Here is a 24717-nt window from a genome sequence, read left to right as displayed (position 1 = left end):
AGTGGTGAAGCCAAAACAAAGTGGAATTTATCAGTAGACAAACCAGTAGCAACATTTTCATGTAATAATTGCTCTTCAGCTACAAATATTATAACACTCTTGTTCATCTGCGAAACTGCACGGATCTTACTTATCCCGATAATTTTGCCAATCGCAATTATGATATCTTCTGCATTAACTATATCTGGAGCAATACAAACTATGCTTTGCTTCCACGTAAGGGCCTCAAAGGCCACATACTGGAAACATGCCGACATTCGAATGTTAAAGCTATCCCCAGGTTATGCCGAGCTAGGGGAAAACACACAAGGGGCATTATTGGCATGAAGCAAAGGAAAGATAAAGATAGAGATAAAGATGGGGACAAATCTAGGAGTTATGATAGATTTGTCATTATGTTGGCACATGCTAATCTATGACAATAACTGCTTGCTTGGTATTAACCAGAGTTGGCAGGCAAATTATGAAGGTAAACAGTGAAGCCATGAAAGGAAAATAAAACAATAGGACCACTGGACCTGAAGCTTATCTGGGCCCTGGCCTGATGTTATAATCCAAATTTGGTAGTATTCTGACTGGTGGGTCTGGAAAGGAGGATTTTTAAAGGAATTAGTGCAATTTTGCCAAAAGTTGACTAACTCGGCCATTTTGACGCACATCCGGTCACGTGATCCACATGACTTCCACAATATAAATGACATCCCTACCTGAGCCGAATGTTGCAACCCAAATTTAATAGCATTCTGACTGGTGGATCAGGATAAGATTTTGGAAGGAATTTGTGAGACCGCCATTTTGACACATTTCCTGTAATGCAATCGGCATGACCTCCACAATTTAACATCAGGACTCTGCCATAATGTTGTAACCCAAATTTGGGAGCATTCTCACTGGTGGGTCTTGAGAAGAAGATTTTTGAAGGAATTTACATGATTTTCCCAAAAATCGACGAAGTCAACCATTTTGACACACTGCCGACACACGTGATTGGCATGACCCTCCACAATTTAACATCCCTACCCAGGCCTAATGTAACCCAAATTTGGTTGCATTCTGACTGGTGGATCAGGAGAAGACTTTGGAAGAAATTTACTAAAACAGCCATTTTGATTCTTGTTACCAATCAGGAGAGGAATGTTGCTGCCAAATTTCAGCCAGATCAGCCGCGCAATTTGGCTGGACAAGTCCAAAAAGGAGACGGGCGGATGGACGGAAAGACGAAGCATGATGACAATACCTTATCTGGAATTTAAATTCCAGAAAATATTTTTTAAATCCCCCCCCCACTCCATACCCCTTGCAAGGTGTAGTTATTATTAATTGAAAGAAGATTATAATAAATGATAGTCGATATTGAAAATGGAGACAACAGCACAAGGTTCAGCATGTCAACAAGCACAGGGCAAGTGCTCAGCCACACAAAGTTGCACACATGCCTCGCCAGGCAAAGGGAAGGATTAACAGGACAAAACCCAAGCAAACACAAACTTTGTGATGATTGCCGACACAACATAGCTTTAATGGACAAAACAAATGAACAATAACATAAGCAGAATGAAAATTCCCTGAAACAGAATGCCTTCCTTATGTTGACGGCATGTTTTGCCGAATGCAAAGCGAGACGTGATGACACATAACACAAGGATCTGATACCCAGATCCGAAAATCAGAAAATTTTAGGATATTAAAAAATAATAATCACATTTCAACATATTTCCACAACCTTTATCTCTCTGCCTGGTGTGCACCAGCAAGTATTGCTTTTCTCGATAAAGTGCCACATATCTTCAAAGGAACATTCTTCACACTTTACAATGTTCAATCAGACTTTTCCGCAATCTCAGTTTCACGTCTGACTTTGTGCAGCAACTTTGAGAAATTTCTTTAGTAAATAAAAATTAACCCTTGCATCAGGTTTGTCAATCTTTGCATTGAAATCTGAGTGTTTTTTGCAAAAGAACAAAACCACAAAAGAAAATCGATCATACAAAGACCTGAAGAGTAAATCGTTTTCTGGAATGTAAATACAATCGGTAAACTTTTGCCTTCAGGGTAGAAATGTAGAACATAAAAACATTTTCTGTCAAAATTAACGGCACCAGTCGTACAATGCAATACCCATGAGGCAATGCCTGAAAGGGCAGCCAGGATAGCCAAAAGGTATACGCATTTGTCTGCGAGTTGTCCAGCCTGAATTTCCTCCACTTTAAATTATCAACACAACATTCCTCCATTTAACTTACAAGATAAACAATAGCACTATTTTCTGGCTATAACTGATCAAAGCATCTCCAAAAAACTCTCCACTAGCACCAATCTAAAACCCTGGAGATCTTTATACAGCCGGAGGCTATGGATCTGGAACCTAAGGGGTCAGCAGACACAGAATATCCAGAGGGATAAAGATTTCCATGCAGTCGTATGTTTTCACAACTCTCTGTCTCATCTCTCTCTCCAAGCTATGAAACGATTTTTGACGTCAAATTGCAGCTCAAATCATCCAACAGAGCCAAGGCTAAACTATGAACTGTCTGGCCAATATCAAGCCACCCAGGGATTATGCACGGCCTGCAATTACCCCACAATAAGAGTCTCATTCCCTGAGCTCTGTACACCAAACAAACATCGCTGTCTCCATCTGCCTCTAAGCCATCGAACCATCACATCCATTATCACGTAGCTCTAAAATACAATAGTGCGAAGCTAAAAGCGTCCGGAGAGCCGCGATTGTTCATGTGAAGAAGGCACAAATGGGGCACCACGTTTTCGAATCAAACTCCACTGAAAGAGAATCATAAATAAAACTGATGAATCAAATTATCTTCATGATATGAGATTTCCCACATGAAAAAATTATGAAGGGTTACGACTTTGGATTTAAAGTCTTTCATTGGGACACACAACTCAGACTTTGAGCAAGGAAATGACACAGAAATATTGCTATTTTTAATGAAAATATTCACCGCAATCAACAGTTTGCTGCTGCTGTTTCAGCAGCCTTAATTATTCCCACCTTCTTGTAGAATCAGCTGGACAACTATTTCAGTTAAAGTCATTCACGAACTTGCTGCTCCGACCTGCTATTTGTCCGAAGTTGGCAGATATTTGTAACATATTCAGGGTGCCGGCAATAACCCACTTAATCCTTTTGAAAGAAAACTCACCTAATCCAATGACCAGCCCTGGCAAACAGGTCTGCTGGCTTAATGTCTTTCTGAGAGACAGCACACACATTGATGCCTCGTCCTTGATGTGAATGAAACACCAGGGTAACAGTTTATATCTGGGTCGAGATTTGAACCCAGGCTAGACAGTTCAGAGATGATCCCAACAGAAATTAACCAATACAGAAATGTTGCTATTTATTTAATTATTTTTGTAAATAATTACGTCTGAATTTAAGCACCAAGAGAAGAGTTGATATTAAACAACATCTGAGCTTTCATATCCTGTTTGGATAATACACAATGCCATAAGTAGCTGTGATTTTTCTGTCTCTATGTTTTTTGTATATACTTCTGTTTAAAAAAAAAAAACAACCCTGCAATTGATGTTTACTCGCACACTGTTACCGAAATGAATCGGTGATAAATAGAAAAACAAACTTCATTGAGGATAAGAAAAAAAAAGCCGTCATGAGAAATTGTCGAAAGAAAGAGGTTTTCCTGTGCATTCAGTCAGCAACCACGACCAGACATTATACCCCAGGTTTGTGATGATGAGTCCATTAATACCTGACGTTGTGCAAAAAAGGGGAGATGGGCAAACAGCATCACTCAAAAATTGCAATCCTGGCTATAAAAACTGTCAAGCTTCTGCTTTTCTTTGGTCATCTCTGTTTTTTACCACCACTTCTCGGGTCTTGCTCCCTCTCATCTCTCAGCTGGCCCACCCTCCTCAGCAAATCCAAAAGGCAAGCGTTCTTCCATTAAATCCCTCCTGGTGTTAAACTCCCAAAATCCAGTCTAACTGCACACATCAACACTTATGTTTCCCTTTTGTCCCCATTTGTGAAAATCCCTTGCTGAAGCTGCTCAATCCCACTCTTTCATGCTTCAGAACCTCAAAAGCAGGTAGCGCACAACTGTCATCCCATGCCATCCTCTATTCCTACCCACAATCCTATCAACCTCAAATAACCTGAGATAACCCAAGCTTCTTGCTCTCAGGGAATTGTGTTTTTCTCACGCTCCCCCTCTCTCCATATATATATATATATATATATATATATATATATATATATATATATATATATATATATATATATATATATATATATATATATATATATATATATTTTTTTTTCTAACATATAAAGCTCATTCTAACCACTCAATGACTAATTTTCATGTCCGGTACCTTCCGGGTGATGTAGAAAACTGAAATTTTGCATGCCGACAGGCATCGAAGTCGATACACCAGGAAAAAAAAATCATAGAACCATCAGAAAGAGTGTGTCTCTGTCACTGTCTCTGTCTCTCTCACTCTCTCTCAATCTCTCTGACTCTCACTCTCTCACTCTCTCTCTCTGTCACTCTCACTCTCTTTCTCTGACTCTCACTCTCTCACTCTCACTCTTCCAAAAAACATTGAGAAGAGGAAGAAAATTCAAAACATACCGTATCCGTCTGTCTCTGTCTGTCCCCTATTTTCATATGCCTTTATTTTTTTTTACAAGATCAAGGTTCTCCTATGAGCGAGCTTACGGAAGATATGAACTGCAAGTGGGGCAGTGGGATAACATGAAAACAATAAGCAAGGGAATGAACAAACAGGAAAAGAAGGGACGAAACACAGCCACCTGAAAGTAAGAGGGTTGGGCCAGGCAAGATCAATGTAAAACAAAAAAAGGAAAAAGAAAAGAGAAGATTGTGGGGAAGTGTTGAGGATGACATGGTGTTGTGGTGCACCAGCTGCTTGAAGCCATGGAGGAAAGAGTGAGATTGTATAGCTTTGCTTGTGTTCAACTGTGGCCCCACTGTCCTTTTTTTATTGCCTTTTTTTACCCAGTGTCACACCGCTTTTCCACTTGCTTCGATCTTGTGTGGAAAATAAAAATCCATTTTATTAATGGCCTCGTGTGGTCGGTGTGAATTCAGGTCTCTGCGGACCCAAAAGTTCAAACATAAATACATTTAAAAAAGGTTTAATTATGGCATATTACGCTCCAAATGTTGACCATTTGCAGAAGCAAGCAAGTTTAAAGGAAAAACTTCTTTATGAGCAATTTTGAGGTGTTGTTTACACTCATTCAGGTCAATTTGGCGTGGCGGCTTGTGTAAATTACTCTCACCAACTGAGGGACGAGCAAAATGGAAATGCTGGCAATTCCGTGCCAAATACATGACTCAGGCATTGCAGACATTTGATCAAACATTCAACCTTTGGCAATGCAGCATCCTGTTGAGTTAATGTAAAAATGTTTGCGCAGCAACAGTTGTTTGGACAAATTCACGCGCCTCTCATTAACATTAACCAAATGCTGTTTTGAACAAGTTTTTCTCACATATAAAGCAATTGCTTTGTAATCTCAACAAAAAGCACTTTGACTTGCACTGTAGGCACCAAAACGATTTTTAAAAATTACATTTCATAGAATTTGATTGCAAATGTTCCTTTTAGATAGCACTGATATACTATGGAGGTAATTCCTTTTTGAAGACATATTATGTTTCTGGTAACTTTGTGGCACAGAGGAGGAAATAAAAAGTCACTTAAGCTTACCCTGTGGATTACATGTAGCGGCGAGAAGCAGAGCGAGGAAACATGAAGTTGCCAGAGCAGTCAGTGATTTCACAACCTCCGTCCGATGTAAAGGAAGCGTTGAAGAATCGCTTTTGAGACAATATTTGATCATCTTCATTTCGTCAGCAATATGTTATTGCTTTCAGGATTGTATCTGCACAAGGCACACGTATTTACTAAATATCTGGTGCAAAAAAAAAACAACAAGAAAAAAGAAATTGCATGCTTGTACAAGCTTCAATGACAAATCTGAGCTTTGAATCCTCCATTTCTTGTCTGAATCAAATCAAACAATGTCCAAGCAAAAGCATGACATTGTGATGAAGGAGTTATCAACATGCCATTCTCCAGCCCTCAAAACTTTCCAATGAAATGATCAAAGATTTTAAAATATTCAGACCTGCATTTCATTTTTTTGGAGGTGGGCAATATATGCAATAAACAAATAAAAAATAAATAAATGTCTTTTATTTCGATAAAATTTCTTCATTTTTATCGATTTATTATGTACGCAAAAATGTCAAAAGTGCCATCATCACGCTCCGCCCCCATTTTTCCAACTCCCACTGACATTAATATATGCCCCATCACTCCCCTTACATATACCTCTTCCAAAGCTCCTTATCCACTGCCAGCCTTCCCTCTACACACAACGACATCCAATGTCACAGTTTTCCTTGTCATGGTGAGGTAGAACACTGAATTTCGCATACCACAGACATCGAAGCCGATACACTGGCAAAAATCAACAAACTGTTAGAAAGCGTCTGTAAATGAAAATATCCAAAATAAATGCAGCCTTGTTCTGCTCACTGCAGGTGATCAACCTGAGACAAAAGGGATAATGGGAGATCAAGCTGCATCTGCTACTATTTATTATGTACCGACATACCAAGCATGGTTCGTCATTGCTTACAATGTGTAAGCATACCCCACGAGTGTGTGTGTGTGTGTGTGTATCTATGTATGTATGTATATATATATATATATATATATATATATATATATATATATATATATATATATATATATATATATATATATATATATATATATATATACATATATATATATATATACATATATATATATATATATATATATATATATATATATATATATATATATATATATATAGTCTTCTTCTTCTTTTGGCTGCTCCTGTTAGGGGTCGCCACAACGGATCATCCGTATGATCCGCATCGTGATTTGGCTTAGTTTTTATGCCGGATGCCCTTCCTGACGCAACCCTGGTCACCTCTTACGACACAGGGATATGGTACACCTATTCTAACAGGAGCATACACCGGTACTCACTTCGCCAACCTCGGAAGGATGGCACGCTAAGTCAACCTCCTGGAGTGTATTAATTCAAGCCGCCAACAGGGCTTGAACTCAGGACCTTTTGGATCCCAAGCCGCTACCCTAACCACTACGCCAACACCACGATATATATAAACAAGCCGGTAGGCCGACATGGGTAGTCGACTACCCAATATAACCTGACGCGATGGGCCCGTTCGATGGGGAATGACCTGAGGATTAAGCACAAGAAAATTCATGATTCCAGCTTCAAGGGTTAATGCTGCATTGTTTTTTACTTAAAATACCCCCCACATTTCGAGGTTTTTCGGCCGTTGCTAGGCAACGGAGGGGTCCATGGCAACGGTTCTTTCTCACACATAACTAGGACATACCATGAACCTCCCATACCAGTTTCATGTATCAGACTCATAGTCTCTGAGATATAATGAACTTCATTTTTTCATTGTTTTCGACCAGGGTTCATTCAAAGTCTATCTTCTCCGACAGTTTTCATAGGATCCGGCAGGAAATTTTTGACAATATGGCTGAATGTACTGCCTACAGTCGCTCGTGGCCCGATTTTTGAAAAAAAAACATTTTTTATGATTTTTCAAAAATTTCAAAGTCCCGTTGCTAGGCAACGGTGATGTGCATAGCAACGGTTCTCATTTGCACACAACTAGGTCATGGTATGAACCTACCAACCAAGTTTCATCGAAATCGCCATTGTATTAACTGAAATCGCCATTTTAAATACTGATAATAAGGGTAGAAAAAAAAAATCTCAAAAATTCTTTTTTTAAGATTTTTTTTTTTCGACGAGATCGACTTCCCAATATATATATATATATATATATATATATATATATATATATATATATATATATATATATATATATATATATATATATATATATATATATATATATATATATATATATATATATATATATATATATATATATATATATATATATATATATATATATATATATATATATATGTATATATATATATATATATATATATATATATATATATATATATATATATATATATATATATATATATATATATATATATATATATATATATATATATATATATATATATATATATATATATATATATACATATATATATATATACATATATATATATATATATATATATATATATATATATATATATATATATATATATATATATATATATATATATATATGAGCCTGGTGTTGGCGCAGTGGTTCGGGCAGCGGCTTGGGACCCAAGAGGTCCTGAGTTCAAGCCCCGTTGGGCCACTGAATTAATACACCAGGGGTTGACTCAGCCTGTCATCCTTCCGAGGTCGGCGAAATGAGTACCAGTATACTGGGCCGGTGTATACCCCGGTTAACATAGGTGTACCTTATCCCTGTGTCGTAAGAGGCGACCAGGGTTGCGTCAGGAAGGGCATCCGGCGTAAAACATGTGCCAAATCATTATGCGGATCATACGGATGATCCACTGTGGCGACCCCTCACGGGAGCAGCCGAAAGAAGAAGAAGAAGATATATATATATATATATATATATATATATATATATATATATATATATATATATATATATATATATATATATATATATATATATATACATGATATATATATATACATGATATATATATATATATGATATATATATATATATATATATATATATACATGATTATATATATATATATATATACATGATTATATATATATATATATATACATGATATATATATATACATGATATATATATATATATATATATATATATATATATATATATATATATATATATATATATATATATATATATATATATATATACATGATATATATATATATACATGATATATATATATACATGATATATATATATATATATATATATATATATATATATATATATATATATATATATATATATATATATATAGTAGTGAGACCAGCTATGTTGTATGGTTTGGAGGCGGTGGCGCTAACAAAAAGACAGGAAGCGGAGCTGGAGGTGGCAGAGTTAAAGATGCTGCGATTCTCGTTGGGAGTGACGAGGATGGACAGGATAAGGAATGAGTATATTTGAGGGACAGCGCAGGTAGGATGGTTTGGAGACAAAGTGAGAGAGGCGAGATTGAGATGGTTTGGACATGTGCTCAGGAGGGAAGCGGAGTATATCGGGAGAAGGATGTTGAAGATGGAGCCGCCAGGCAGGAGGAGGAGAGGAAAGCCAAAGAAGAGGTTCATGGATACGGTGAGGGCGGACATGCGGGTGGTTGGAGTGTCAATGGAAGATGTGGAGGATAGAGCGAAATGGAGACAGTTGGTCCGCTGTGGCGACCCCTAACGGGAGCAAGCCGAAAGAGGAAGAAGAAGATATATATATATATATATATATATATATATATATATATATATATATATATATATATATATATATATATATATGTCGATATATTTCTTCCTTTCCTTTCATCTTTTTAATTTTAATTTACTAAATTGCAATTAACTAAATTTATACCCCCTTCCTTTTGGTTCACTCGACAGTTCATGGAATACCTTACCCCATGCAGTCTTGAGAAAAAGGACATGGGAAGGGTGTTTTACACTCTTGCTTTGCATTTCCTAGCACCATCTATATTTATTTTGAGCTGCAATTTTGTCTGAATCTCTATATTCCCCAATGTTGTGAGAGTGAGCCATAAATTTGATTGGTCGAATTGGCGTAAAATGGTGTGATCTTTTGACCAAAAATGGAATTGTAAAAAAAAAAAAAACCCAAAAATTGACTAAATGGAAGGTTTTTGAAAGTGTCAATGAGGGAAATGTATTCTTGTGTTCAAGTACATAATCCAATTGAAATAAAATAAAAGGTTTAAAGGCGTTAGAAAAAAAAAATTTGAAGAAGTTTACTGCCGTTGATGCACTGTCAATTAGAAAGGCACTCGGTGGGGTGCATACCTCCAGCAGGCTGCACAGTTTACATTTTGTATCCCACTGATAGGCCAGAACCATTCTGCATCCAGACATTAGCCGTAATTCGCTTGTTCTCATCACCTGCCCAACTGATCCACCAAGTTTTGTCATAACCCATCAATAACTTTTGGAAATATGATGCTATATATCGTTTTTAGCTTCATCTCTCAATTGTGAAGAAATACTTAAAATTTATAGTATCTGAATCTGCATCCGGATCCGGATCTTCACCAAAATCAAATCAGTTCAATCTTGTCACACAGAACCTGTCCACCAAGTATCATCGGAATCTGTCCATAACTTTTTGAGATATCTTTCTTGCAGACAAGCAAACAGACAGCCAAACAAACAAACAAGAAGAAGATGTCGTGCAGAGCACGATACCTACAAAATCCATAAAACAAATTTGACCTCAAAAAGAATTGGTGGTTGAATTCAATGACCAAATATGCACCTCCTCTTCAAATTTCAAGTGAATCGGATGAAAATTGACAATTTTTGAAATTTGGACATTGTTGACCTTTTGGTCTCTGTTGACCTTAAAAATAAATGGTTGGTTGAATTCAGTGACATGAAATATAAATCCTCTTCAAATTTCAAGTCAATTGGATGAAAATTTGAGGATTTTAGAAATCTCACCAAAGTTGTTGACCTTTGGCCTATGTTGACCTTTTGACCTTTGACCTCAAAAACAAAAGGTTTCCTTCTTATCACAAACTATACCATGTGGTGAAGTTTCGTTAAGATCCGTTTAAAATTGTGACCTGTAGGCGACAAACAGACAAACAGACAAACAGACAAACAGATCGACAGACAGAATAACAAAATCGCCGAACCAATATACTTGAAAAATATTCGATTTTGCAAGGAACAAATAGGGGTTGAAACATAACCTCTGTTCACCTTTCGTGGCGGAAGTAATTGCACCTTATTTAACACGTTAAAGTTCGACATGCCTGTCATTTGTGTCCTTCAAGACGTCCCTAAAAACAGCAAATTTCCTGTTTGTGATGACTTTAAAATTTTGTTCCACTGCCAGACAGACAAAAAACTACCTCACTCCTCTGGGAGCATTTACATTTGGGATAAGATTCCGTACAATCTGCCAAATTCAGAGCCAAAGTACTGCTAAACTGCAGGTTCGTGTTCTGATTCATGCTCCAATTCGTCTTCTACAGTGTTCAAAATACAACATTCAATTGAATATAAGTAGTTTCTCAATCATAGACTGATATCTGTAGACAAAGAGACAGACAGTCAAAGTGAAGCAATTGCTTAACCGAAGCTGTGTTATCATAGATACTGTCTGTAATATATGTATAAAGTCCAGTCGTTCAAAACTTGAAGATAATTAGAACGGTACTCGTAGAGCACATAGCCTCACCTTGCACACTCATTCTGAGCAGAAATACCATCATTAAATGGACACGTTACGATTATGGCCCACTGTTATTATGGCCACTACTGTACACCCTTATCGTTCATGAATGTCATAAATTAATCCTTCACTCACATGGAATAATAAATCAGATATATGAAGTTTCAGATAAGAATTTCAATTCAACCAATTATGGCTGGAACACCATTTCACTGATGACATCATCGTTAATTATGGTTGCTTGTACCTGTTGCTGTGTTTGAGCCTGGGTAGCAATTGCTGAAATCTATCTATCCAGGTTCTTCTCAACATCTTTGTTTTTTGTTCCTTTCACACTTCTTTCTACTTTTTTCACATTTCTCTTAATTCATTCTAATTCTTGCTTTTTCTTTTCTTTTACTCTTTATTTCTTACTTTCATTATCTATCTCTCTGAGGGGAAGTAAATTCTTGCAGAATTTTTTTCTGTAAGGCTCACTTGGCTGTGCCTGAATGGGGTTGAGGGTTGTGGAGTAGTGTCTGAAACCCAAATCCTATCCAGGTTCCTCCTGATGACTCCGTCTTTGCTCTTTACTTATTCAGGTTCTTTGTGATGACTCAAATGCAGTATTTGGTCTTCTGTTTGATTATCACTCAATGTACCACAAGGGGAGTTCATGATATATGCCATGTTTTCATTTTTTTTGGGGGGGGGGGGGGTTCAGCAGTTTCGCAGAAAATGGTGTCCAAAGTTTTTCCTTTAATCCAATATGGCTGCCATATCATGTGACTTATGACATCAGTGTTAGCAATACAAGAAACTACATGGGGTGTCCCTCCTATGTTTAAAGTGTTGCATCAATCGGCTAGGCGGTTGCAGAGAAAACAATGTTTTAAACCAAAAATATACAGATGTGAACACACACACAAATACACAAACAGACACATAGACACACAGACAGACAGATAGACAGACAGTGGCATTGCAATAATCTCACACCCCCTTCGGGGCAAGACCAGCTAGATATCTGCGGTCACAAAGCGATCGCCAAGGGTAAGCCTCCCCTGGCGCCAGCAAGGCAATGATAACGATATTCTTTTCAGACCACTGTATTTCTTTGACCTTCAACATCTATGGAAAGAGTGTAAATTAAGAGAGTGTGTCCCCATCTAAAATCCATCCATAAAACTTGCCATGAAAATCAGAGGAAAATTATTCAGGTTCTGATTAAAAATGTCTTTTGTTAATTAGGTCATAATCCAAAAAAAAGGTCAAGGACAGGAATCAAATATAAGGTACACAACTGCAGTGCAGGTACACTATTATGATGCAGGAACATCTTGGAAGGCCAAGCAGTCTTTGACATTCCGTATTGGCAAAATTGAGTGAAGATTTAAAAAAAATTGTGTTATTTGTTTCAAACCTCCATTTTACCTTGACCTTTGACCTTCACCTCCAGTTCATAGTCAGGGATATGATGCAAAATAAGCATCTCACGATAGCATATCGCAAGCGGACAATTTTGTTCCGATTGGATAAAAAATAGTCGAATGATGTGAAAAAAAATGTCATTAAAAACTTTAATTAGGTCGTGACCCTAAAAATTAGATTAAGGTCAAAAAATGTTGACTCATGTACTTTTTATTCAAATTACAGATGCAAAATTTCATCCCAAAAGTCCCAGCCAACTCTGAGATATAGCTTGGACATTGGCAAAAAAGAAGAAGGAAGAAAAATAAAAAACCTAAATGGTGGTTTAGTGCTCCTGGGGATCCAAGGCTTTAGTACTCCTAGGGATACAATATACTCTTTTGGCCTATTTCTTTTTTGGAGATGTGGAGTGATGAGATTCCATGCTTCGCTGCTTGGTTTCAGGGTCGAAAATGGTGGAACCAGCTTTCATCACCAGTCACAATATGGAACAATGTCATCATCCTCAGCAGCATGTCGTTGAAGCAACTGTGATGAAACATCCAAGTGTATGTTTATTTGTGTTCCTCTGAAAGCAAATGGGGAATCCAATGGGAACAAACTTTCCGATATCCCAAGGTCGCTATCATCTCATGTACGGCATGGTGTCCGATGCCAAGCTTTGCTGTGATCTCCCTAACCATCACCTTTGAGTCCTTACTGATAGGCATGTGAACTTTATGCTCATTGCATTCAGTTGTGGCACTTCTCAGCAGACCACAGCATGGCTGATCAGTGATATCTGTGTTTCTGCCTTTGAAGTGTTTCACCCACCTTCTGACACTGTTAGCACCCATGCAAGCATCTTCATACAATTGACTCAATCGGCCGGAAATATCTGCAGCTGAGTTGTACTTCTTCATGAGGAATTCAATCACTTGTATGCACGTTGGTGAAACAATAGGTCATTGACAGCCATTTTGTCAGAATGCATTATGGGAACACCAGTGGTGCGCATGCACTAAGCCTGTGTTTATATTGGGGTGGATAGATGGATAGATGTTGCTCATAACTAGTGTTCTACTATATTTGGCACAAATGTGTAGAATTCACTGATGCTCTTTCATGACTTTTGGTATGGCCTTCGTATATTCAATAAAAATGAAAAACCTTGCCACGTCTTGTACCATTGCATTTTTTTTTTTACGTCCCTTGTATCTTGCTGCAATTTTTAATCCTCAATATTTTTTCAAGTATTTGTGAAGAGCACGATTATGTTTTTCATCTTAACAAATAAAATGATGGTCAGGTAAAAGCTAGACTATATAGCCAGTAAGCATTGGTTGTGGTATTTGTGGATAAGCATTAGTAAATGCCTAATAATGAATGATGAAAATTGATGGTTACATGTTATAAATTTGTTGTAGCATGAACAGTGAATTGTATTATAAAGTGCTTGATGTAATGAGCTAATTTTGACTGTGGATGGCAGTATTGTATTGCAAAGTGCCTGGTGAGATTCGTGAAATACTGGAACATCGGAGATGAAGGTTCCAGTGCAGATTAGAATCGCATTTGCTGGAAGGTACGGGATCCTTCTGTCACTGAAGGTTCTCACGAGAGGTTGGTGTTGAGAGACGGGAGACATGTGACAAGATGTGTATATACATCATCCCCATCCATCCATCCATCCATTGGGACCATACTCTGTGCAGAGCGTGGTGCTGCCAAAGCAGTCTCCTTGGCTATTGGGCATCATCTTGGAAGGGTCACCACTCTGACAGTATACCAGCATGCTGGCACTCATTTTGCCGACCTCGGAAGGATGACAGGCCGAGTTAACCCCACCTGGTATTAATTCAACAGCTGAGCGGGATTTGAACTCAGGACCCTAGGATCCCAAGCCCTCTACCCTAACCATCAAGCTAACACCAGGCACACATTATCCCCATGCTCGATTGAACTCGGATAAGTGAACGAGGTGTTAATGTCCAAAGTGGTTGTTAATGCATTGAGCCGATTATAATTAGGTTGATTAAAACTCATTAAGATTGCGTATCAGGAAAGAATTCCTTTGAGTCTTTCAATCACCCTGAAAGGGCCAGTGTGTGAGAGAGAGCAACATGACATGAGTTGATCGTTGGACAGCCCTGATGGATGCTGCAAGGACATCAAGTGAGAATGACACAAAAGGACTCAATCGTTGGACAGCCCTGGAGAATGAGGTGAATATGCATGAGTTGAGCCATCAGGACAGGAACACTGGGCGGAAACAACTCAATACGGGAATCAGAGTTGGACGCTGTATGTTATGATGAACTTTCTCATTCGATTTTGTATCAGTTTATTTGAAATACAAGTTTCAAACATGTTACGCTGTTGATGTGGTAATTGTAACGTCACTCAGAAGTCACAGACCCCAAACTAACAAAGATCTATTTGATTGGTAGTCAACTGGTATGATCGTTCATACTCGTGAAGTGCAAACCTTGGATTGCAGTCATGAGAGAACAAGATGAGTTCAGCACCACAAACAGCATACGTATACTCAAGGGAAGGAAATCCCAAGGTGTATACTCCGACACTGTGTCTGTCTGTCCATGTGTCTGTTTTCATTTTCTAACCACTCTGTCTCACCACCACCAACTCTGGTTACAGCATCAAAATTTATGAAAATCTCCAATACTTTTACGATTTGGCCCAGTCAAAAGCAGACTTTTCTCAAAGCATTTGCCATTCTGGATGATGAAATGGAATTCCAGTGGTTGGTGCTTCCAGCAACATTCCATCAGCATTGTTGTTGTTACCATTGTCCTTATGCCCCACCCTGCCCTCCGATAAAATACCAAAATCTCAACAGCCATCCTTGGTGGGTATATCAGCCAGTTTTACCTATTTGAATGTGCAGGTTTAGCAAATTTTGATTAACTAGCAGAATACTCGCCCTACAATCTTGTTCCAAGCATACCTGTATTCAGGGGGAGTGTAGGAAAAGCATGAGTCACATTTGCTCTACGGCTAGGATACAGCGGCCGTACCCCCCTGAATTGACAGAAATGTGCGGCGGCCGCAGAGTTTCTGAGGTGGCCTCAGGGTGGCCCTACGCCATATGGCTATCTTTTATAGGCCATAGGGGTCTCCGTGGAATTAAAGCGCGGAGTTATAACTTTTTTCATTTCTTGGTTGGCCGTAGCAATTCGACAAGCCGTAGCCATGACGTAGATGTGTTCCACGTCGACCGTACGTAGGGTGTACGGTGGGCTTGCGTTATTCGTGCGTTTTCCGTAGGCTCTTATCAATGAAAAATGAATTTTGCCAACCCCTAAAAATTACGGCGGCCACACTATTTCCACGTTCGCCTTAGGGCCCCCTGTGGTCGCCTTGCCTGGCACCTTGAGGCTACCTTGCGTCTGCCTTGAAAATTATATGGCCGCCGCAGGAACGCCCTAAGGTTACCGTGCGACATCAAATCAAACAAAGACCGTACGGAACCCCACGTTTTCGGTCTCCACAATTTCTAAACACCCCGTGTGACTCCCCAAAAAATAAAAACATATGTGACTGCTACATTGTGCGACTGTGGAAATACTGCGGCCGCCCTATGATTGCTAGTGGCCGTAGATTTTTTAGACCCTACGGCCGCCGAGCCAAATGTGACTGAAGCATAACTGACAGCTCTGTATAGGTGGAAAACAAAACCCGGGTTACATACATGAAGCAAAAACATACGTACTGCTTATAATTAAAAACAGCTCAGAGCACTGGAAAACATGGGGACAGGAATACTGTACTGTAAATGGTAGATAATTCTAATACCCTCCTCCACCTAGAGGAAGCGTCACACAATACACATTTACAGAGGATTTGTGCACCCCCTCCCCCCCCCCTGCCTCACACCAGTACAGATAAAAACACCCCTATGCATTAATTGGGGTCATGCTGATCCTCTGTAGCAAGTCTTGGTTTGGTTTGGTATATTTCATGCTTCAAGTTCTCATATAAACAAAATAGAAATATAACAAAACATTATGTACAAAAAACTACATAATAACAGTTCATGTTTTAATTATCCCCCGCCAACCAACGAAGTTGGCGGGGAATATAGAAATGGGTTCCGTCCGTCCGTCACATTTCGTTTCCGGATCTCAACTACAAATCCCCTCAAGATATATTTACGAAATTTGGTACACATATCAAGCAAGTGGTGAACTGGTGCCTTTTGATATTTTCTCATTGATAGGTCACATGGTTTGGCAGCCATGTTGGATTCAAGAAAAATATTAAATAATGTTTTCTCTGGAATCACATAACCTAATGAAGCGAAAATTTGCAACTATCATCCACCATCATGTCTGCATACATAGCAAAAATTATGATGTCACAAGTCACATGGTTTGGTGGCCATCTTGGATAGAAAAACACACCTCATCCGATTAACACGAAACTTCACACACATATTCCACTGGAGGATTGGAGGCAGAATATAAATTTATGATGTCATAGGTCACACAGTTCATCAGCCATCTTGGATTGAAAATTAATAAATTTTAAAAATCTTCTTCTCCAGAACGGCTGGACAGATTGAGGCAAAATTTCACACACACTTTCCCCAACACATCCTTTCAGAAGTTTGTTAATTTCTAATTGATAGGTCACGTGGTTTGGCAGCCATATTGTTAATAATTATTCTGAGATTGACATTTGAATTGTCAATATGAAACGTGGAGGAACCAAATAAAAAACAACGCTTCTAGAAAATAAGCTCCTCATAAATTGGAAGTGGAATAGCGTCTTGTAATTATAAATTTGAACAGTTTAATAAGAAATTGCAAGTCACACAATAACAAAGAACGAGTAAAATTTAAAAAATAAAAATAAAAAACAGAAGAAGAAGAGAAAAGAAAAAAGCAACATATCGAGAAACCAGAGAAACCTAAATATGAATAAAAGAGCCCACAGTATGATGTTTAAATGTATGCAAAGAAACATATACCAGCATTTGAATTGTGACAACAATGGCAACAACATTTATAGGCAGGTGTCAGATGTCAAATGTCAGTGGTAGAATTATTCACGAACATCGTTAAATGTACCGTATAAATTGAAGAGGTGATATTTCAATTTTCTTTTAAAGCTGCGTCAGCAAGTTACCTGTTTAAGACTTGTATCCAATTCATTCCAGCATTTGGGTCCTGTGAATATAATGGATTTTTTTTTTGAGAAAACTGTTCCGGTAAAAGGTAAACGAAGGTTTTCACTCTGTCTTGTTGGATAAGGGTGAATTTGGTTGTTTCTAATGAATAAAGATTCAAAGTCATCGGGTAACATATAACTGTTAAATAGAAACATGAGTATACCTAAATTAATAAAGTACAAACCATGAACTTTCAGTCTTATTTCTGAAAAAAAAAACAATTCAGTGTGAGAGTGAAAACTAGTGTTATAAATTATTTTCAGTGTTCCTTTTTGACTGAATAAAAAAATTCTCTCCATGTGAATAGTTGTTGCATTTCCCTTGGCTAAAATTCCATAGTTTAAGTAAGGTAAGACAAGGGTAGAATATAAGACAAGTCATGCATATACTGGGGGAAAAAACCCTTTAACTTATTAATAATGCCAACGTTTCGTGTGAGCAATTTATGCAAATAGTCAGTACGCACTTCCCATGATAAATTATGATCAACGAATAATCCAATAATTTAGTCAAGTCAAATATGTCGAGGAGTATATCATCAATGCAAATATGCCCAGGAAGCTCTGTAATTGAAATGCGAAATAACATGTAATTCATTTTATCTATATTAAGAGAAAGTTTATTTGCCCGCATCCAATCATTAACAAGCTTTAACTCAATATTTACTGAATTAAGAAGGATATGGTATGGGGATCTCGGTGTGATAAGAAAATATTTGAATCATCAGTGAACAATATAAATGACAAGATATCTTATGAATTTTGGAAGTCATTAATATACAAAGTAAAAAGGAGTGGGCCAAAAAGGGAGCCTTGGGGTACCCCAAAGGTAACTGACTTCATGCTGGAATGTGCATCGTTAACATATCCAAACTGTTTTCTTTCTGTAAGATAATTCCTGAACCATTCCAAGGCCTTTCCCCCTTTCCCCTGGATGTAATCAGTCCAGAACTGTAGGAGTAGTGCAACAAATATACAAATAAACAAACACACAAACACCAGTTCATGAATTGCAGTAAGGATTACTGAACCAGAAAATAACAACACATGACTAAATATAACAATATAGTTACAAACGCTCTAATCATTCAGCCAACAGACTGACTCAGTGGCTTAATGGATAGATCATCTGCTCTGAGTCTTGGAGGTCGGTAGAGCACATACCTCTGTCAGACTGAACAGTTTATGTTTTGTGTCCCACTGATAGGCTGGCCTGGATTCATACCATAACCAAAATCTAATCAGCTTGTTCTTGTCACCTCTCCAAATCATCCATCAAGTTTTGTCATAATTCATCTCCAACTTTTTGAGATATCCTGCTCACAGCCAAACAAACAGACAAACAAACAAACAAACAGACAGTGGTCAAAATATAACATCCGTCCACCTTTGGTGGTGGAAGTATTAAAATATACGATCAAACTCTGTGACTGAGTCATACCAAAGACTTTAAAAATAGGACCGCATATCCTGAAACTCACCTGGATCAGGAGCAACAGTCACTCAAACCCCCCACAGACACCCTAGACCCTAATGTTTTTTTAATGCCATGAGCAAACTTTGGTACATCACGGGTGATGAAGGTTGTGGTCAAGTTTCATTGAAATAGTGTGCGTAGTTTCGGAGAAGAGCAAATTCCTATTTTAGTGGGCCAAACCCCCCCCCCACCCCACCACCATAGACCCCTTTAATGAGTGCAGATTTTGATGCAGTCGATATACTTTGGTGCGTCATGGGTGATGAAGGTTGTGGTCATGTTTCATCAAAATTGTGTGTGTAGTTTCGGAGAAGTGAGCAAATACCTATTTTGGGGGGAGTCAACCCCACTCACCCTCCCCCCATAAATCCCTTAACCCTTTGGACCCTGGGCTCCTTGGACTTTTGGCTCCTCGACCCTTGGCTCCCTGGAGAAAAATCCGGCCACTCAGGTATGTAGAGGTTTGAATAGCTGCTGGTAAACCAGCTGCTCAGGTATATGGAAGTGCGAATAGTGGCTGGTAAAACGGCCACCAGGGTCCAACGGGTAAATGAGTGCAGATTTCGATGTGGTCATTACACCTTTGTTAGGCATCAGATATGAAGCTTGTGGCCACGTTTCATCAAAATTGTGTGTTTGGTTCAAGCGACAATGACTGAAGTTTTACAGACTCACTGACTAACTGACTGACTTGACTGACTGACTGACTGACTAACTCAATCACTCACCTGCAGACACTGCTCGATCGCATAAGCTCACCAGACTAAAGTCCAGCTGAGCTAAAAATGCTATGTGATGCTTCCTTGCATTATGCTCAGCATTTATGAAGGATAGACCATACACCAAAACCACAGGTTGGCAATCAAAGCACACACAGGATAGGTCAAATGTCATCCTCCTGCATTGAAGCTTCAATTATAAGTGAACATATTAAATGCTGCAAACCTCACTTGGAAAAAGGAGTGAGGAAGGGGAATTTTGAAGTTTCATGATTAAAAAGTTTTCTGTAACTGATGGTTTTATTTAAAAGACAAAACAGTTAGCTGCAGACAAAATGCAGAAGCAAAGCAAAGCTAAATAACTTAAACTCTGTAGATTCTACACCACAAAAGGAGCTGTGCATGCACATGTGCGAGTTCCACTGATTGGATGGACAGTTCGTCTGACTCCATCCTCAAATTATAAACGACAGCCACCAATTTAGGAACCATTCAGAAGCCTTTAGGACCTTTAGAATTTACCCATTAGAACACCTTAAAATTTATCATTTAGAATTTACCCTTTAGAATCCTTTACAACTTTCGAATTTACCATTTAGAACTTTTTACAACTTTAGAATTTAACCTTTAGAATCCTTTGGAATTCACCCTTCAGAACCCTTTAGAACGCCTTCGCATTTACCCTTTAGAATCCTTTATAACTTCAGAATTTACCCTTTATTTCTTTTCTAGTATTTCCGACTATTTTCTGATAAAATTGTGAGTTGAACAGGCGACTGTGACGGGTTTCTGTGAAGTCAGAAATAACATGATAAGGGAGCAGAAAGCGTGAAATATTCCGCTGCTTCGACGTGGGAATGACCGTTTGCTTTTATGAGTGGGAGGAGGGTGAGAGTAAAGATGGAACAACTTTGGAAGGGAAGGTTGAGGATTTGGAGGGGGGAGGGTTGAGAGTTTTTAGTGGGGGAGGGGAGGTTGAAGGACTGAGTGTGGGGAGGGGATTGATGCCTTAGCGCTGGGAGGGGAAGGGTGAGGACTTGGGGTTGGGAGGGAGAGAGCAAAGATAGGATAGAGTTGGGAGGGGGGGCTGAGGCATTCTTGTAGAGGAGTTGTCAGAATTGAATGTGAGGTTATTCACAGTAAATATGTAAATGTGTGTTGTGTGTGTATGTCACTGAAAGGGGGGGGGGGTGATGCAATCACTCTGCAGGTAACATGCTAGTATCCCATAAATAGGCCCCAGTCAGAAACGCTCACCGATTGAAAATAGCTGCCAAAAAAGGATTTGGAGGGGGGACCTCGATCAGACAAACAGACCTCGATTCAACTCGAAAATTAACCAAATTACATCATAAGTCTGGAAAGTGATCTGGAAAAGGTCACGTTGCATCATGCAGCTGACAAAATAAAGTAATTACTGTGTTTCGCAACGAATCACCAACAAGACTGGGCTAAACCCAGAGGAAATATTGGAAAACTAAGGTTAACTTATTGGTTGAGGTTGCATTCCACCCAGTCACCCCCACCCACCCCCCTCCCTTCTAACATAACAAGCCTGAAGTAAAATACGAAATTGTCCCATAATCTTAGAGCAAAACTTGACTTTTGTTTAGCTTTAAACCTTATCAGGCAGCATAAACTTTTATATTTTACAAGGTAAGTTTAAATGAGATAAAAAATACATTGCAAGATAACATATGATAAATAGAAGGGCAAAGAGTGCATACGTCCGCCACGTAATGTCTGATCCACGAGAACATATTGGGCCCAATACATTTTTGGAATATCATGTAATATAATTGTTTTTGAGCCCGATCTCTCAATGGTGAAGAATCACTTTTAAAATTAAATAATTCTCGTATCCAGATCCTGATTCGGATCTTCACCAAAATCGAATCAATTTGTCCACCAAGTCCACCAGATCCAAAATGTCCACCAAATTTCATCCGAATCCGTCCACAATTTTTTGTGATATCGTGCTATATACATCGTTTTTGGCCCGATCACTTAAAAAAAACACAACGGTGAAGAATCACTGAAAAATTCCAGTCGTCGGATCCGAATCCAGATCTTCACCAAAATACAATCAGTTCGCCCTTGTCACACACCCACAATATGCCCACCAAATTTCATCCGAATCCGTCCACAATTTTTTGTGATATCGTGCTATATACATCGTTTTTGGCCCGATCACTTAAAAAAACACAACGGTGAAGAATCACTGAAAAATTCCAGTGGTCGGATCCGAATCCAGATCTTCACCAAAAAAAATAAGTTCGCCCTTGTCACACACCCACAATATGCCCACCAAATTTCATCCAGATCCGCCCACAACTTTTTAAGACATCCTGTACATAGACAGACAGACAAACAAACAGATAAACCAATGTCACCCGCAGGGTGACCCGTATCTTGCCAAAAGGTGACCACGTGTGACTTCTTTAAGGTCACACCGAGGTGAACAGAGCTGCTATCCACCAGGAGCGACTCCTTGAGGAATATCTGCTTACGAGATATTCCGATGAGAATCGTTCTACAGAGTAACCATGAAAAATATGCTTTTGCCTCATAACGTCACCAAATGACATCATAATGTCTCAAGCTTGACATATCTAGAAAGCACTCATCGAGGTGTTCAATTTGAGGTACTACACGATATGGTTCCTAAAACTTGAAAATTTGACCTTGGGGTCAAATATATTTGACCTGAGGCGCGAACCATGAAGGTCAAGGCCAATCGCCACCAAAAAATAATCAGCTGAGCGCCAGACCATGAACTATATTCCCATGAAGTTTGAAGACGATCCGATCAAAATTACTCAAAAAATAAGGGTTTCGTCGACTCCCCTGATTTGCGACAAAGTGACCTTGACCTTTGACCTTGACCTTCAAAATTTTGTGCGCTGAAAGGGACCTCTATAGGCCTCTGATATGCGAAGTTACAAAAATTTCCAATGATAACTGTGCTCTGCAGAATTTTTTATACGTGATTACAGACAAACAAAAAAAACAAAAAAAAAAAACATACAAGCTGACTAACATATCATGCAAAAACTTCGTTTTGGCAAGATAATAAACTGGAAGGGCACTCGTAGAGCGCATACCCCCACCACGTAATGCCTGATCCATGAGAACATATCGGGCCCAATACATTTTTGAAATATCATGCTATACAGTACTATATCGTTTTTGGCCCAATCTCTCAATGGTGAAGAATCATTTTTAAAATTAAATAATTCTCGTATCCAGATCCAGATTCAGATCTTCACCAAAATTAAATGAATTTGTCCTTGTCACACACCCGTGTCCACGAAGTTTCATCCGAATCCATCCACAACGTTTTGAGATATCGTGTTGTATATGGTTTTGGCCCGATCTCTCAATGGTGAAGAATCAATTTATAAATTCTGTTAGTCGGATCCAGATCCGGATCCTCACCAAAATCGAGTAATTTTGTCCTTTTCACCGAACCTGTCCACCAAGTTTCATCTGAATCCGTCCAAACTTTTTGAGATATCCTGTACACAGACAAACAGACAGAAAGGGGGTGACAACATGACCTCCTTCACCTTAGGTGATGGAGGTAATTAAATGTGACAAGTGAATTTCATGTCGTGCAGATTGCTAATGGGTGAAGCAGAGAATATTTTTCGTTTTTCATGGAAGAGCAAAGTAGAACTGACTCCAGATATTATATTTTAGATTTGACTGTAGATTTGTCTTTGAATAGGAACAATAGGAATTAAGAATAAGGAAATCAATTTGCTAATCTCAGTGATAAACTTTGGGATGAGGCATTGAATGCTAATATCAAGAGTATTGCTGAACTGGATAGCTACGAGGTAATAAATTAGCTTTTGACTTGTCTAATGCAACTTCCAATGATATAAGATCTAAGTACTAAATGTGCTCTTGGTTTTTCCCAGGAATTGCAAGCCGTCTTCTCTGAGATCAAGCATGAAACAGCATTTGAGCTTTTAAGGCTTAAACAGATAAATGATTTTTGCTGTTATGCCTGTAAAAAAAAGCAACTATTGGCAATTCAAAAAGCTCCACTCACCCTATCCCACATGTCGTATCCACATAATATTAAATATTCTCATGGTAATTCAGGTAAATGTAATTGACCAAATCATTACTCACCAAAATCACATCGAAAAACTGCCTTTTGTTTATTATGCATCAAAGTATTATTACTACATCTTAAAATATCCATTTATTACTACCTTCTTGTGGGGTCAGCCGGGGAACATTTTTGGCCCAAGTCTTGCAAAAACAGACTGGCTCAGCCTGCCATTCGACTGAAGATGATTTGGGCTGGAATTTGTATTTTCTTCAAGGTGTTGGTGATAACAACCCATTCTTCACGAAACGCACCGTGGGATCTTTAACCAACTAATCCCAGCAGACGGAACACCTGGCTTAATGTCCATCCAAGGGATGGCACAGTTTATGATGCAATGCCTTGCCTGCTAAACACTAATCCGAGAGTTCATCGTTAGGTCGG

General features: G+C 38.6%; 1 protein-coding gene across 4 annotated transcripts in view; it reads right to left on the bottom strand.

Moving 5' to 3' along the window:
- The window catches only part of LOC147014234 (contactin-4-like), a 588183-nt gene that overhangs the window by 450414 nt on the left and 113052 nt on the right, over positions 1-24717 (bottom strand). For all 4 annotated transcript variants that reach the window (XM_085852006.1, XM_085852003.1, XM_085852004.1 and 1 more), the window contains one exon: positions 5725-5899. In XM_085852006.1, coding sequence (XP_085708132.1) covers positions 5725-5863 — 139 coding nt within the window. In that variant the 5' untranslated portion in view covers positions 5864-5899. The remainder of the gene's footprint in view (positions 1-5724; positions 5900-24717) is intronic.

This window comes from Eptatretus burgeri, chromosome 13 (assembly GCF_056783735.1).
Source record: "Eptatretus burgeri isolate ZD-2024b chromosome 13, Ebu_testis_v1, whole genome shotgun sequence".
Classification (NCBI taxonomy): Eukaryota; Metazoa; Chordata; class Myxini; order Myxiniformes; family Myxinidae; genus Eptatretus; species Eptatretus burgeri.
This window is presented reverse-complemented; position numbering and strand designations above follow the sequence as displayed.